The sequence below is a fragment of the Electrophorus electricus genome, chromosome 21 (assembly GCF_013358815.1).
Source record: "Electrophorus electricus isolate fEleEle1 chromosome 21, fEleEle1.pri, whole genome shotgun sequence".
Classification (NCBI taxonomy): domain Eukaryota; kingdom Metazoa; phylum Chordata; class Actinopteri; order Gymnotiformes; family Gymnotidae; genus Electrophorus; species Electrophorus electricus.
This window is the reverse complement of record NC_049555.1, coordinates 8,356,380-8,373,638: the sequence shown is the minus strand read 5'-3', so window position 1 is coordinate 8,373,638 and position 17,259 is coordinate 8,356,380. Positions and strand designations below refer to the sequence as shown.

General features: G+C 42.3%; 1 protein-coding gene across 1 annotated transcript; it reads right to left on the bottom strand.

Moving 5' to 3' along the window:
• Positions 1-1,157: 1,157 nt before the first annotated feature.
• Positions 1,158-17,179, bottom strand: hsd17b12b (hydroxysteroid (17-beta) dehydrogenase 12b). The gene is made up of 11 exons (XM_027013829.2): positions 16,856-17,179; positions 11,815-11,861; positions 10,247-10,322; positions 7,732-7,839; positions 7,303-7,367; positions 7,087-7,131; positions 6,615-6,649; positions 5,486-5,567; positions 3,547-3,612; positions 3,211-3,360; positions 1,158-2,798 (listed from the first exon to the last, which is right to left on the bottom strand). The coding sequence occupies exons 1-11, from the start codon at positions 17,025-17,027 to the stop codon at positions 2,691-2,693; spliced, it is 954 nt and encodes a 317-aa protein (XP_026869630.2). The 5' UTR covers positions 17,028-17,179; the 3' UTR covers positions 1,158-2,690.
• Between the last annotated feature and the right edge of the window lie 80 nt (positions 17,180-17,259).

The following is a 17,259-nucleotide window of genomic DNA, read 5'->3' as shown; positions in this document are numbered from 1 at the left end:
TTTCTGTTTACCTTGGACATCAATGGCACTCAAACTGCTGTTACAGCCCAACTTTGTAGAGGACCAAGTTGTGTATTTAGATACATTAGGTGGAGCACCAGTGTGGTATTCAGCTGCAATATGCTGGACTGGGCACCTCCTATTTGCCAGAACAATTCTTGATCTCTTTCTCCAACCCCTTTCGTCAATGGGTTGATTATGTTCACAGGATCCCCTTTCCCTGGATGTTCTTCCTCGATCACCCCATTCCTGGTATCCACTTGACACTGTTGCACATATTTAAAAACCTACATATACTGGCCCCAGCTTGTCTAGCACTGATGACCATGCCACATTCAAAGTCACTCACATTGCTCAATGTTTCCATACTAATGTGAGCTCACACTGAAGCTGATCCATGTAAAACTTGCTCACCTGATGCTCCAATTGTTTTATTTATATATATATATATATATATATATATATATATATATATATATATATATATATATATATATACAAAAAAAAAAAAGAGACTAAGTGAATGAGATGCCATGTTAGAATGTATAACAAATTACTGTGTGTGGATCCAGAGATGTGACTAGCATAACATCACACCATGTGTTCACTTCTTCAAGGTTAAATCACTAATAAGTGCTTGAAAGATCTGTTAGGCCTACAGATCCGATACAATGGTATTCCACCTTGATGCTGAGAGTGGCTATGGAGAACCCAAGAACCCATTCTCTATCCGCAACAGGCTTCTAAAGCTGCAGCCTTCGCCTCAGCACTCTGACACCTGCGGGGTTCCATTCCACCAGCGTTAACACATGGCAGTGCAGAGCTGGAACTAATGCTTTACCACAGTGGACTTCAGAGCTGAAAGCCAGTTTGGTGTCTCCACCTTTCTAAAACAAATGAGGTCACTCAGCTAGGGTTTGCTAACTAACTGCAGAGTTCAGTCAAGGAAAGACCGAATCACACACTGCAGTGGCCAACTAGGGCCAGATTTTGGTCCCCAGCCGTCCCACCTGCTTTGCTCTCTGACACGGGTCCGTCTCTCTAATCTCTCCTGAGTGCTCCAAACAGAAATCTAGGTATACTAGTGAACTGCAAACCACCCTGAAATAGCATTTGCACTCTTCTGCATAGGATACAGTACTCATACCAAGCCGCAGTTATGAGAAAACGTTTCCTTTATTGTTGCTTGTGAACAGTGACAGTATGTTTGTTTGGTGATGTATATATATTTTTATTAAAGGCTGTCTCACTTAGAAATGTTGCTTTATGAAATAACACCATGGTAAAGAGACAGTATTCTTGTAGGGGATGTGCATGTTAGCCAGTTCTGAACCCTTATTCATAACATGCTCATGTTGCTAAATTTGTTTCCTCTTGTGCATGCTACAGCAAAATGGCCATCATTGAAATGCTGTAGTTACAATAAAGCAATTTTCACATTCAAAATGAAACAGCCACACTGGTTTAGTGCAATGCAAGTGTTGTTTGTATAAAAGATGTATCCATAAGAGTTTACATAGAGACACTTGTGCCAACAGTTTGTGAAACATACTAAAGGTAGTGCATGCAGTTCACAAAAACTGCCATCCTGCAAACTATGGGTGAAAATGAACCAGCGTCATTAAAGCAAAAAAAGTAAATGCTCATTTTAAAGGAACATTCCAGCTCTTTTTAACGTCATCTCTGGTTAAAGGTATATATAGCACGTGGTCAATCACCAAGGACGATAAGCACATGAAACACACTTAACAGAAGGCCAAGGTCAGTAATCTTTATCAGTAATCTTTATGCTTTTCTTAGTCCAGGGAAATGCATCAAAATTACTGCCTGTGGCAATTAGCCACAGATGGAGTAGATAAGATACTATGCAGAAAAACACTTGATTTAAAGAGGATTCAAAGTACTGTTGGCATAAAATAAAGTAAGTGCTTTGGAATGTTATAGATAACTTATTTAGAAAAATTAATGTTACAACAAATGTCATTTAAGGACGTCATATGTACCTTCCTCTAACAAAATATAACCGTTAGGGACACAGCAGTCGAACAGTAGTAGGGACAATTGCCTGAAAATTGTTCAGCATTTATTCTAAAGCAGGCTTCAGTTATACAGGGCTGTAGCACTGCATAGTAGGGGGTCTTCCAGCTGAAACAGTTGGTCACCTAATAATCAGGCGTCATTATGAGGAAAACACGTGTGGAGTGCTCTGGCCCTCCAGAACTCTATAGAGTATAGTTGTGGATTAAAAGAGGAGAATGGAGGATCTGCAATGGAACATCAATTTGGCCTCTTAATCTGTATCCAGAAATCAAGAAACATCATATGTAGGCTGCAGGAACCATTTTTAATTTAAACCAAAGTGTGCTGACAAATTGTAAAAGGATTTGCAGAATATTCCAGGTACCACTTGCCAGCCTTTTTCTATTAGTAAAGCCAGTTAGAAACATTTCTCTACAAATTAAGCCAATTTTAGTTTTCGTTAGCAATGATACTAAAGTGCTTGTACCTCCTCTGTAGGGAAAATAAAAGTATCGATTCAAAGCATCACGGAATGAATGATCTTATTCAGAGCATGGTGGGTGTCTTGGAAAGCAAAAGGAAATTGGGGGGGGGGGCTTCTAGAATTCTGGGGTTGGTCCATCGTTCGCCTCCTGGGCGCCAGCCTCCTGCCCGTTCCTCTCCAGGGCTTTTTAGCCCTGCTTCTGTTTCTTCAGGTAACGTGCACGCTGAGACAAGCCCATACTCATGAGGTATTTCTTAAACAATCTTGCAGGCAGCAGAGCTGTGGTCACCCAGCCCTGCACAAATAGAACGGAAAGACTGGTTAAATCACGCTCCAGTGCAGCATATTAGCCAGCATATTACCACCACTCCGGTCATTCAAACAGCCGTGTGATCAAATGCAGGTAACATGCACATTTATCTGTCCTCACTTTATGAAATTCTAATATCTTCTGAACACATTTAGGAAATGGTCAAATAGGACTGGGTTAAAAATACTGAACCTGAAAACAAAAGCTAAAAACAGTCCACTTTAATGCACTTGCTAACAAGCATGCAAGCAAACTGAATCGATTCGCATGTTCTAGATTGAAATGCAGCTGGTCAGTACTGAACAACATAAGAGTGTTTGACCAGCAAGGAAATACTTTACACTCCCTGGCATCTGGAGGCCAAGTGATGTATGTGAAAGTTTCGCCAGGTTCTTACCATGATGGCATGGGGCAGGTAGCCACTGGTCTGGCTCTGCAGGCCCACGGTGCTCAGCTGGGCCGCCACATAACGTTCAGGTGTTGGAATGTCCAGGGAGGCCCTCTTGATTTTGCTCAGCTTGGTGGTCACGTAGAAGGGCAGAACACTCTAAGGGGATTGGATGTTTTACAATATACCTTGATGACGACTTTCCATATTCCTCATACACAAAAAATAAAAATAACAATGTAAAGTATTTAGTACTCAGAGGACTATTTTCATGGTACTTCTCACTCTGCTTCTGTTTGTTTCTATTCTCACTTTCTTTCTTGCCCTCCAAGTTTTTCCACTTACCTGAATAATGATGCCTTTGTTTTTGTACTCAGCATCAAGCCCACGAGAGAAGTAGTCCACAAAAGCCTGGTGGAGAGGTATCCAAACTCACTGTTGTTCATTGAACATTGCACAAGTTTCAACCCCAGCATCCCAACACAAAGACAGTCGACACCCCCAATTACACTGCTACAACAAAGCAACATTTTTCAGAGGCTTATAGCTGCTTCACAAAGCTTTCCACCCAAAGTACAGGAGCTAATGTGAGTTCCAACCATGAAGAATGAATGGGAAATTCAGGTAGTCTGGACGTGGCGAAAGCAAACTAGCAATAAATTGGTGGCCACGAGTCACATAGTTTAAGATCCAAACATTTTAGGCACAAAGATAAAATGACAAAGATGAAGGTAATTACAAACAAACTGCATATTAACTTACTTTCGCACATATTCACGAAGCCCTTATCCATTCTGATCCCTTTCTCTATTAACCGATGTTCATGCCCTCAACCCGAGCCATTACAAATTAATCCCAGTGCTTGCCCACTGGATTTGAACATTGCAGATTATCACTTCCATTGTTCAATGTGATATGTACACAGGAGAAAGACCTTTAGGCTACCAAGTTTGTTCAGCAAAAAGACCAATTGGGATAGCACTGCAGTCATCACATGCTGCATACCGTCAGCAACTTTTAAACAGTGGGAATTAGGCACAGCAGGCTACACTAACTTTTAAAGCAGCCTACTTTTTCTATATCCACATAGCAAGCTATGAACTAGAGCTTGTTCCCTTAACGGAGACCCATCATTTTGCCACTAGTTTCCTGCTGGCTTGCTGAGTCTTGATCAAGCAGAAATTTGAGCTGTGATATTGTGAATTCACTGCTTAGCACCGTTTCATGTTTTCCCTGCTGATGTATACCTGGTTAAACTCAAGAAATATTCAGTAATTAGCTAGTGTGCTGGATTAAGAGTTTCAGAGCATAGAAACTGTTGAGTCCCAAAGCTTCTGCTCTACCTTCATGGATGGGTAAGCTAAGCAGGTAGAAGTGCTGGTAAATTCAATTTTCCCACCATGACAGAGAGAAAAAAAAACGAAAAAAAAGATATTTTGGGAAAATCTGGGCAAAAACAAAATTGCCAATTTCATTATCCATTGTTCAAAATCTCCCCTGTTATATGACACCAACTGATCTGGGAGGGTAGAGGCTTCCTCCATCATTTGAGAAGCCAGGCACATCATCTTTTTTGGAATTGCTGCCTATGTGAGGCCTGCAGTGCAGCCGAGTGGCCAAGTGCACCCGCTGCCCTGGACTGTGCAGACATCAGGTTTTATAGGGGAGTGGGGCTGCAGCTAAAAGCAGAGCAGGGTGAACTTTCCATATCCCTGGAGCACATGTCAGCTGGGCACATCTGCAGCACACATCAGCTGGTCACATTAGCTAAACCACACAGGCAGAATCAAACCCATGATTTAAACACCTCTGTAAAGCACTGTACAAGCACTGTTTAATTGCCACACTCTTGGTTTTCCTTCTTTCATGCTTACATGCTCAGCTTTTTAATTAAAAAGTAAATGCTTTTAGAAATCAATCAAAAAGTAGTCATGCTACTTGAAGCTGTTTAATGAGTCTCTTGCACTAAGCATCTAGCAGTGTGGTACATGTACACTATTCCTGGGAGTTGCAGACACTTGTTACCAATGTAAAAAATACTTGGAACGTGGTGGATGTTTTTTTGTCCTTTTTTTCATTCCATTATTACTTATCCTATTCCCTCTCAAATAATGTGTGTCATGAGAGTATTAGTTATCTCTAAAGTAAAAAAGTATTTTCCACCATAATGGGGGGGGGGTTAACTTCGCAATCATCAGCTGCATTTTCTAAATCAGTACAGGAGCCTTGGTACACCTCATGTCCAAGCCCCTCCCCTCCAGTAGTCGTGGCAGAATCCACTTGCCTTGGAGGAGGAGTAGAGTGTGAGAAGCGGGACAGGGTACATGCCACTGGCAGAGGCAATGTTCAGGATCACCCCTTTGGACCTATAATGAAAACACAACAGATCAGAGGCTCTGAGTATGCTTTTTTTAAATTAAGTTTCCATGTACTGTTTTTTTTTGGGGGGGGGGGGGGGCAGGTCAGTGTTGTACTGAGAGCTATTGTACTGAGCTATTGTACTGAGAGATTAGTTGTATGTACCCTCTTTATTCAGCCAATTGTATTAACTCATTTTATAAATAAATTAACAATTATTACCTGTTGATTTCGTTCCATTACATTTTTCTGTTCACATTACAGTACTAAATGTTTTAAGCCGAAATATAGCATGTAGCAATTTGCAGTAACCCTGCAGCGATTTTGCCTGCTGCTGACCGCTTTGGGAGCGGGTCACTAAAATGCAAGCAACCATTCTTTATTTAATTTTTAAAACGTATTTGTACTCCTACTGAGGCGTCTTGAAAAGTACAGTAAATCCCAACACAGCAATGACAGTCCTCTCCTCCTTCTCACAACAGTGATTTCAGCATGACCTGACAAAATGCACCACGAGGTGCTGATTGTAGTCCGTAGTAAGCTCGCTTCATTTTCATGAAGTTGAGTAACGCTCAGCTTTTCAACACTGTCTTCGCTTGGTTCGCAACGCGCTCGGTCTCATAATTGAATTGAATTGAACTGAATAATTGAAACTGAAATCAGTGTTGACAAGATGGAGGAAAGGATCATCGTTGCTGTCTTAGTTTTTTCCTGTATTTTTCGACACAGATCTGTAGGAATACAGATACGTATTTTAAAAAAATAAGCGTGGATGGTGGTGTCTGAAATAGTTGGTAGACTTGGACCGATTAATTTGTTTATGTTATTAGTGACCAACGTGGCCAGCAGGAGGCGAAACAGGAGTTTCGCCTCTCTGCAATGTCTTTCAGACAGTACCGTAGCGCCCCCTAGTGCTGCGCTAAAGAACAAACATTTATCTTAATTGAAAAGATCAATTCTATTCAATCCAATCCATATACAGAATCTATTTCCTTTGGGAAACAAGACTTTGCTGTTTCTCTGCTGTCCAGGGAATAATCTCTAATCAAACTCACCTCTCAACCATTCTGGGCAACACCAGCCGAGACATCTGCCGTAGAAAGGAGATACCAAGAGTGAGGCACATACATTATAGCAGTATAGAACATCGACCTTAAATGAAGTTCTGGTCTTGCTCCTGTGCTGTACTGTATGTGATTCAAAAGAACGGTTAGTCGAATACTGAAAATTTTACTTTTGACCTGAAGGTGGCAGAAGAGACTAGTGATCAGGGCTGAACGTGATTCACTTTACAAAAGCAGCTCCAGCCTAAAACGATCCTTATTCATATTTTATTATTAATTTATTCCACTAGTCATTCAGCTGTTTGCATTAAGGATTTTACATGTTTTTCAATACTGAACATCAATGTGTACAGATGAGGTGGGGATTTATTTGCAAATCTTTGCAATGTGAGTTTTTCCAGGTTCTCAACCTGGTGTGAGTGTACAGTATGTACAATTATTACTGAAGTGATGTGCTACTGACCTGGCAGACCGAGGTGATGTTAATGTTTATCATATTGTTAATGAACTGTAACAAGAGAAAAAGTTTAAGATGGATTTCAACAGCACAAAAACACTTCAGTAAAAAATTAGATGAGAGAAAGTGTCTTGCTTAGAGCACACACACACACACACACACACACACACACACGCTGGTCAATGAGTAAATAAACCACTGTGAAATCAGGCCACCACTTACTTGATCAAGATTTGGTATGTTGAGGAAAAACTCAGGGTAAGTGTAGGACACTCCAACATTGTTAACTGCAAGGAAAACGAAATAGAGCCAGACTAAACACAAAAAAGGATAGATGCACGACCGGACTGGTATGTCCAACATGCTCACGCTCTGTCCAGTAGGTGGCAACAAACACCAACGTGTAGGTCAGTGTTCCTTAAAGAAAGTCCTACTGTACTCAAGATACTGGCTACTTTAGAGAATGAGTTTCCAGTTGTACAGTCCACGCCCAGAACATTTTGTTCCAAAAATTCATGTGATCCAATTCCAGTATGCATCACACAGCAAGAACATCACAACCACTGAGACAACCATGATTAACACAGGTCAGCTGAAGTTTGGCCTGGGTAAAATGTATTCTGCAGACACTGTAACATGCATGCAACATACCCAAGACTCCTACTTCCAGGCCAACAAGTCCAGATTCAATCTTAGAGTAGATATCAGTGGATCCGAAGTCTGCAGAGATGGTTTTTGTATTCACGTTGTACTTGCTCTCTGAAAGACAAAGGTAATAATAAATAAATAAATGCAGTATGTTAAAAATGCCATACAACAACCTGTTAAAAAAGGTGAATGTGTTGAGGAGTAAAATACTCCTAAAAAGGTCCTTTCTAAAAATGCAACAGGGCAACAAGAGATCTGAGAATCACTTGAATACATTTGTGACATCCAAAGAAAGATCAAACAAACAGGGAGGCTTCATAGTCCTTCCGCATGGACCAATGGGCCACTGGGCCACCATCATCCCCCTCGCCGCTTACAGGAGGTTTTCAGGGCATCAAATATATTTTCCATCCTGACAAAATAATGAAAGGAGTAGCAGGAAAATTGTCGTAAAAATAATTCTTTGAAGCAGGTTTGACGAAGACAATGAAACACAAATGCAGTTGAATGAACAGGAGGGGACACAGAACGTGAAGCGAGAAGTGGGGTGTCATGCTACATGGGGTTGCCAGTTCCCACCAGCTTCCAGTCTCCCTCTCTCTTCGACAGAGGGAAAAAGAAGACAAACTCAACAAGAGACAAAAGGTGGGTTTTTTGGGGGTTTTTTTAAATAAACATTTTAAAAAAGGATGCTGGGTGCTTGTCCTCAACTGAACTGTTCAGCTATAATTTAGTCTTAACATGCAGATTTAAACTGATGGTGTCCCTATTTTTGGTTTATGAGCAGGTCTGTGCAGAGGGACAGAGTCTGTGATGCCTCAGTGTGCTTCTCCATTAGTGAGCACACATTTACAAAGGGGTGGAGAGAGAGGAAGACAGGAAGAGAGAGAAAAAAGATGGCAAGAATGAGAAAAAGACGGAGAGAGAAAAAAAAATTCATTTGCACAATACTCATACATTTCTACATTATGTATATTATTAATACATTTGTATATTTAAATGTATATTATTAATGCATTTACTGTATTGCTTTGCTTTAACAGGTATTTTATCCTGTCATGCCAATAAAACACATCAGAGAGAGAGAGAGAGAGAGGGTGAAGGGAATGAGGAGAGTAAAGGGAATGAGAATCCATTCACAGACATCAGACACAAGCTCATTCACAGGCGCTGCCCCAGGTGAACGTGCTCCTGATTAACCAAGAGAGATGTATGGGAGCAGGAGAGCTTGCATGCAGCAATACTCAGATATGTGCCAAATCTATCCATGTGCCTTCAGACAGCCAGATGTTCCAGGTTTGCAGAATCAATCAGTTAAATAAAAAAAGAGAATGCTGAAATAATGTATGTTGTGAAAGAAGTAAATCTATAACAGAAAGAAATTACCAAGGGCCAATGGCAAGTGACAAATTCTGTGAAGGTAAAATTTGCAAAGGTTCTAGGCCACTGAAGACAGGGCAGTTTGACTGTGTGACATCCCACCACATCTCTGGATTTAAGTGTGGGGTGTGGTGTCTTCACAGCCCACACTTAAAGTTGGGTTAAACCAGTCCTCTTTCAGGCTCTGGAACCACACTTAAACACCACATCCAATTAGATGTCAATTTTGCCTTTCATTCCACCACCACCAATACACCACCACATTGACGCATAAAACACACATACGAGAGAATATATTGTACAAGGCAGTGATTTATGCTTAAAAAGTCCACGAATGCTTTTCCTACTGACTGGAGGGTAAAGACTGAAACTGTCCGTTTCCCCCTCTGGCTGCACTGCTGTGTCGCTGAGACGGACCTTCACGGGTGGAGGTGTGGCTACAGCGACACAGCAGCCAGGTAACTCCTCTGGCAGAAAGTCTGCCTTTCAGAGCATCGCTAAAAATAGCACACTTCATTAACATCCACACTCATTCAACAGAGAGAGACACTCACTACCTCACAGACAGAAGCAGTACCCCCTGCTTCGTGCCCCCCCACATGTGCATGCCCACAGGTATAAAGCAGAAGACATTAAGAGTTACTCTCACACACACACACACACACACACACACACACACACACACACACACACACACACACACACACGGGTGCACCAGATTATACTGTCCCCTACAAATCAAAAGTCCGTCTGGGGTGGGGATCCACAAGGTCAGCCGTCCCCTCAGCATCCAAAGATTTCTCCATTGTGTCTACCAGCACAAATCTGTGTTTAGCTTCAATAGGGTGTTTGTGATAGCACTTCATAGATCCAAATTTCACAAGTGTATTATTAGAATATAAAATGCATTAGGGACCATACATTACATTTTAAAGGAGCTTTTTCTCTATGAAAACGTTTTCCGTCTTTTATTATAGCAGTTTGCATGTTGGTGGAGAGTGGAAGTTCTGCGAGTACTACTTGTTCTACATCTCCTTGCACAGGTAGCAAAGAATGCACGAGCCTTAAAGGATGAGGTGGATGACATCGTTAATGTAGAGTCCCGGGTCCACAGACTGGGTGGGACCTGAACACATACCTATGGCACCAGAAACCTCGGCAAGCTTCTCCTGAGTACGACTGATGAGGACAATGTCAAAGCCTCGCCGAGCAAGCTGAGACATGGAAAAACACACAGACACACACACTTGCAATGTAGTACACAAGGTTTCTTGAGAAACAGGATGCTTTGCAGCTGTGCAAGCAAAGTGTATATACACACACACACACACACACACACACACGGCCAAAAGTATGTGGACACCCCTCCTAATTACTGAACTGAGGTTCAGTTTAATTGATAAAAGGCTACAAAATCAAGCACACCGTCTATGGAGACTGCAAAACTAACACTGGCAGTAAAATACAAACTAACCAAAACATGGCCCTGTCATTATATTTCTGCCCTGCTAGACCTGCCAATTGCAAGTGATAATATTATGAAAGCTCACTAGGTGCGATGCCCAGCATCGGCTGGAGTGGACTTAAGCAGAGTGCCACTGGAGTCTGGAGCAGAGGAATCAACTTCTCTGGAGAAGATGCCAGGAAAACACAGCCTAGAATACATAGTTGCCAACAGTAAAGGTGGTGGAGAAGCGATATTGGTCTGGGACTGTTCTTCAGGGATTGGACTGGGCCTCTTTGTTCTAGTGAAGAGTGATGTTAATGCTACAGCATACAAAGGCATATTAGGCAACTATGCTTGCAACTTTGAAGCAACAGTTTGGGGAAGACCTTTCCTGTTAGAGCATGTACACAAAGAAAGGCCTGAAAAAACATGGTTGGATGAGTTTGGTGTGGATGAACTTTGGTGGCCTACACAGAGCCCTGTATCTCAGTCCCACCTTTGGGATGAATTGGCATGTTGATTGAGAGCCTGGACTTCACATCATTCAACATCAGTGCCTGACTTCACAAATGCTGTTTTGACCGAACATGCACAAATTCTAAACAGACGCATTCCAAAATCTTGTGGAAATCCTTTCCAGAAGAGTGCAGGCTGTTGCAGCTGCAAAGAACGGTCCAACTATATATTAATGGCCATTGTTTTGGAATGGAATATTCAACAAGTTCATACAGATGTGATGGTCAGGTATCCACATACTTTTGGCCATAGTATGGAAGAAAAATCTACACTAAAGTTTAGAGTGCACATCATAATCCCCATTTGTGGTAGACCATAAAACATTTTTATGTTGCTTTTAAGAAATCAAGCCATTATTTAAAATTATTCCAAAACAGAGTGAATCACTAATAGAAATGCGTTGAAGTGGGCTATAAAGTGCTTCACGAAGAGTTTTCTAGGAACTACTTTTGGCCTGGCAGTGGTCAAAACGCGAGGCGAGGTCTATGGACGAGCGGCGATGCTGAGGGCTTGCCGGTGGGTCTGCCGAGCGAGGCATACCTTCAAGAGCGGAGTCCTCGCCTGATCTCGTACTAAGAACTCTCCTCAGATGAGTCATCGTGACTTCCGTGAAGGGAAGGGAGGAAAGTAAGGGAAAAAAAGAAAAGGAGAGGAGGGGAAAAAAAAAAAAAACAAAACATACACACACACACACACACACACACACACACACACACACAACCCCCTCCCTCCTGGAATCTTACCTCCTCTGCGTAGGCTTTCCCGATTCCATCGGTAGCCCCAGTTACAACTGCGGAGACAAAGAGATGGAGAGAAAGGTCAGTTAGGGGAGGCAGCATCCTCACAACTTATGGTAGCACGCGAACACGCCTGAGCTGCCATGGCGGATGGCCGGGTGCCTCATCTCCTCTAGCTCTTTCAGCCGCCTCTCTCAGACATGCATGTGATGGAGCTGACAACTCAGCCTGATAAATTACTGCCTGTAGTGGCCATGCGCACACAGAATAGACACGTAAGGATGCGCATGCAGAGATATATGCACCCCCACTCCAAAGCTTACCTCTTTGTAAAAACAGTCTGGGGGGGAGACATGGAAGGGGGACAGCCTGAACAGTCACATTTACAGGCCCCCACCCAAACACACACACACACGCTCTCTCCTGGTTCATGATCGGCGAGGGGCACAACTGGTCATTCCCTCTCCCCCAACCTCCCTGACCTTGCCACAACTGGTGTCAGAGGAGGCAGAACTGATTAAAGTTTAAAGATTTATATGAGCAGTTTGCATCTGTTGTAGGAGCGGGAGGAGAGAGACAGAGAGACAGAAAGAGAGAGAAAAGGAGGGAGGCAGACCAAAGACATATTGGGGGGGGGCAGACAGAGAAAAAACAGAGAGGGGGAGAAAAAGAGAAAGAGAGAATGAATGACAGAAAAGAGAAACAGGAGAAAAGAGAAAGAGGAAAAGCAGGAAAGAGAAGCTGGAGGGGGGAGAAAGGGAGAGGAAAGGAGGGAGGAAAGGATGACGAACAATAAGACAGCACGAGGGTGGGGCAAGTGAGTACCGATCCTGAGGGCAGCTAAAAATAGCAGGGAGGAGTTGAAAAGCACGCATGAACAGAGAGTACAGTCAAGATGGAAGGGTGGGGGGCGACACACAGTTAGAGGCATGAAAGTCATTTTTTCCATTTATTTTTAAGCATATTTACAATACATTACTCTATATGAGAATAGAATTAAATACTCAAAACAATACTCGACTGGCATATAAGATTCAGAGCTGGCGAGTGAGTACATAAAATTTGAAAATGCTTACAGCCAAATTGTTTCCACACTGTGACATAAATGGTCCTGACCAATGCTGAATGTTCATCTCAATAAGTGCTTCCCCTGTTCATTGACAGAGTGATTTTCAAGAGCTGGTTTAACTTATTTGGTGTGTGCTTTATTAATTCTGCTCACTGGAGATACAGGTCTGCTCTAAAACCTCTGCTTTTCCATTGAGAGACTCTGGGGAGAGTCATTATTCACCCTAGTGTGGATCTGCGGAGGTGGTGTTTCTTAAAAAAAAAAAGAGGGGGGGTTCGGTGGAGGGGTGCGGGGTGCATTGGGTCTGGTTCTGAATCATGTTTGGCATCATCTTCTTTTAGAATGGGCTAAACTTAGAAAGGCATTCCACACTGCTACCTGATTTGAGGACTACACCTATTACGTAGTCTGTCTGACAAAAAGTATGGTTTTTATGTGGCCAATTTCTATTAAAATTTAAGAAAAACATTTTAAACTTTTTTTTTTGTTCACATATAATAAAATGTGTGTGATGGCTAAATAATGTTGGTGCTATGTATGTTAAAGAAGAATCCTTTACTATCATTCTACGGCACCTGTAAACACCCTGCAGCACAATCATTACGACAGCAATATGCAGACACTCAGGCTGCTGCAAAGCGAAAAACCCAAAGACACTAAAAGTGATAGAAGAACCTTGGACACCAGCTGCCAGTGCCGTAAAATAATGTAACATTATTACAGTGAAATCTGGAAGCCCCATCTTATTTTCAGCGGCCAAAAAACTACGGAGTTAAATGCAGAAATGTGGTCAGCCGAAGCGCGATTTTACGAGCGTGAGGACGCCCCTCTCCGCGCTCGGTACTGCTCCTGCTGCCGCAAAAAAAAATAAAAAATAAAATAAATAAAATAAAATATTCACGGAGGCTAAAAAAAGAACGAGAGATTAAAAATACAGGACAGGCACTGCAGCCTCGTCTGGAACAGTCGCGGCACTTGAATACCAACGAGCGTCAGCCTCCCGTGGCGTCACACGCTGCACTTTCCCCCTCCGCGGCCACGGCAGCCAAGCCAAACGTGCCGGCGCGCAGCCGCAGTGTCGCCGCCTCCATTGGCCGCCTTCAGGGCGGCGCGCCGCATCGACATATGGATTTACCGCGAGCGCACGCCGCTTGCGGATCTAGAGTGGACCGTCAACAGGGAGGAGGCTGCGACAGACAAGGAAGCACCGTCGTGTTTTCCGGCATCCGTGCCCAGACCATGCCATTCGACGAGAAAGAAAACGAGCGAGTCCATTTCTGCAACCTGCAGCCCCCACCCCTTGCTAACGGAACACGCGCTGCAGCGCTACCCGCTGATGCGCGCACTAGCCAAGTCCAGTTCATAGGGACAAAAGGTTGTGACAAAGTTTTATCGCTAGGATAAAGACAAACACACTTTACGTGTCGTCCACGCGGGATCCGTTTTCTCCTCTAATACTACGAGCCTGCCCTCACAAACTAAGGAAAACTTAGGAATAAAAAACTGCCATCCCTCACTGCCCTAGGACGTTCCCGTCTATACAGCATTATGTAATCGAAGACCTCTCTCTGTCCGCAGAGGCTTCAAAGGGTCCCCAGTGCCCCCACTCAAGAAACATGCTTCTTTAGTACGGGATGCCACGCTCCTCTCTCAATAGCTTTAGTCGCTTTACATCAGCAGCACGGTTCAAAAGGAATCGGCCACTCTAAAAATAGCGCGGGATGCATTCAGCTTTCCCTGAGGCAAGATATTTTCAGAAAGGGGGAGAACCATATGAATGTCTTCCTCTCAAGTGTTCAGTACAGTAACATCAATTCATAAATATCTATTAATGACGCATTCATAAGAATTTTCGATGGATGGAAAATTGCTAAATAGACAGAAAATAAATGCAAAGTAGATGAAAATGCAGGCTTTTTACAGGACTTATGAAATCAGTTTTCTTAAAATGTAACAGAAAAAGGATATGCATCTCTGAAAGGGCATTTTAGAACATGATGCAATGATGTCCAGCCTACTTTCTAAACGTTTTGCAAAATATACATGCACATGATGGGGTTACTTAGAAATGTGTCAGTTTATTAAAATACCTGAAGCTGTATAAACTATCACTTTAAGTACATTTATTAAGCCACTGTGTTAATGTGGTCCAGCACAATGATATCTATACTAATAATTTGATGCACGATGCTCAGAAGCAAATGCCACAAATCTACAGAAAACAAGAAAGAGGAGAGCGAGAGGAAAGAACAAGCAAGTGAGACACACACTGTGTGTCTGCATGCAAGCAGGGATAGCGGGGGATGAGCACACATTGTTTCATGAGTGAGAAGAAAATGGACAATAAAGTGGATCAGCTGAATGGGAGGGGATATGCAAAGCATAGAGCTGTGGCACGTGTCAGTGTGCACATCCGGAGAGATGTGAACATGCACGACATTGCACACATCCAATCACATCACAGTTCTTAACCAGCCAATTACAGCAATTCATTACTTTAGCTGAGAACAAATGCCTTCATTCAGAAAAGCATAAGTGCAGTCAGAAACTAACATTTACACCTTATGGGAAACTGTCAGAAAGCTGCAAAAAAAATAGCCTGGGCCTGTTTGGGTTTTTTTTGAGTATATGTGAGCCCCCTGCATACTCATTGCTTTTCATGTGTTGCTGGGGTGACAAATGTACAGTCAATGGGCACTATCTAGGCCATGTGATAGGATAGTACAGGAAGACACAACTCTAGAAACAAAGTCGGGCGAATATAAACAAAATTATGCTGTCAAGTCAGCAGGAAATAAACAGCCAACTGCAATCATTTGTAAACAACACAATTACATACGTCTTCAAATCAAGCATATTCTGTCATTGGAATATATTAGAATATTCTATTAGCCTTCAAGACAGAAAGTTTAATCATTCAAAAATGTTCTCCACTGAATATACAGAGTTTAACTACATTTTTGCAAAATTCTGTCTAAATAGAATTTGCAGCCGACCTTTTCTGGCTTAGCCTACATCCTACACAAACACAAGCAGTCAGTACTGTTTGTGGGCAGCGTGCGTCTGACACAGTAAAGCTGTCAGTATTTGACTAGCTTGTTGTTTATGTTGTTGTTCTCACAAAGTGGGCCGTGTAATCACAGACAGGGTGATGGCTGTTAATAGGTTTTAAGCAAGGAAGAAAGCAGACCGATACCATGTAGTCTTAAGTTTGGATCTGGCTTTCATGCCTGTAAACACAGAAATCACCTAAGAGAGATTATTTTAATATTTGTTTTTATCACCTATATTTCCTTACATCAACATAGACCAATAAATCACACTTACAAACATGACTAACATCTCAACATTAGACATCATGGAAATGCTAAAAGTTCCCCACATTTTACAATTAGAAGAACTAAGTGTAATACATTATTATGAATATGCAGGATGATTTGTGACATAAGAAAAATGTCTCTGAAGAAAAGACACATGGTCTATTATAGGGTTAGACAGCACAGTGAAAGCAGATGTGGAAAATGAAAAAACAAATTATTTCCCTGAATGTCAAAGCCTAACCTAGTTATCTATGAATTTCATGGGCGGACTTTTGCACTTCCACATACGACTATTGCTCAACTGCAACTGGAGGAAGAGAATATGAGGTGATCCTACATGTCATTGGGGCAATCCTTTCTAATGAGGTCCAACCATGTAAAGACAAGTTAGTTAAATGGTAAGTTCTATTATAGGGACAGTTGGTTCAAAACTGTTAAGTTTCATTTCTGCTTACCGTTGATAACATTTTCATCATAAGAAATCAGGGTCTCATTAGGTCTAAACGCACAAAAGCACGAAAAAGTTGAATAAAATCATTGTACCTAATTTGACAGCAGATTAATTAGTTAGTAGCCAGCAATTATAGAGGCAAGCCAGCCACTTGGTTAGAAGATGAAATGCCGGTCCAGACCGTTATTAGTTCTATCATTTACCAACCTGCCCATTTCCCGAGTTTGGAGGGGCTAATTAGATTTCCGTTTCCCAAAATCCACACGCGGAGCCCGTTAATCAGTCGGTACAAGGTACACAACGACACCCAGGCCACAGTGACAGCACCTATCCAAAACAGGGGCGCTTTCAACCGTTGCATATTCTGTGCTGAGTCCATAATTACAACCTTCACGTCCCTGAGGTTCACACGTGCATACGACTGTATCTGGAAAAAAAAATATCCGTCGATACCTGCCTTACACAATAATGAAAACAGAAGAGAAGTAGCTAACAAGCACGGTCAACCCAGCGCTGGATCAAAACTCAACTTCCGTGTTGGGTACCTGTTCCGGTGTAAGTATTGTGACCTCGATTTCTGATTGGATGATGGTTCTGTTCATCAGATTTGA

Bases quoted from the DNA above. Each gene is read 5' to 3' on its own strand.
- hsd17b12b (XM_027013829.2), bottom strand. From the start codon at position 17,027: ATGGACTCAGCACAGAATATGCAACGGTTGAAAGCGCCCCTGTTTTGG. The intron at 7,132-7,302 runs GTAAGTGGTGGC...CTCTTGTTACAG, and splicing joins ACATACCAAATCTTGATCAA to TTCATTAACAATATGATAAA. The intron at 2,799-3,210 runs GTAAGAACCTGG...CTATTTGTGCAG, and splicing joins ACCTGCCCCATGCCATCATG to GGCTGGGTGACCACAGCTCT.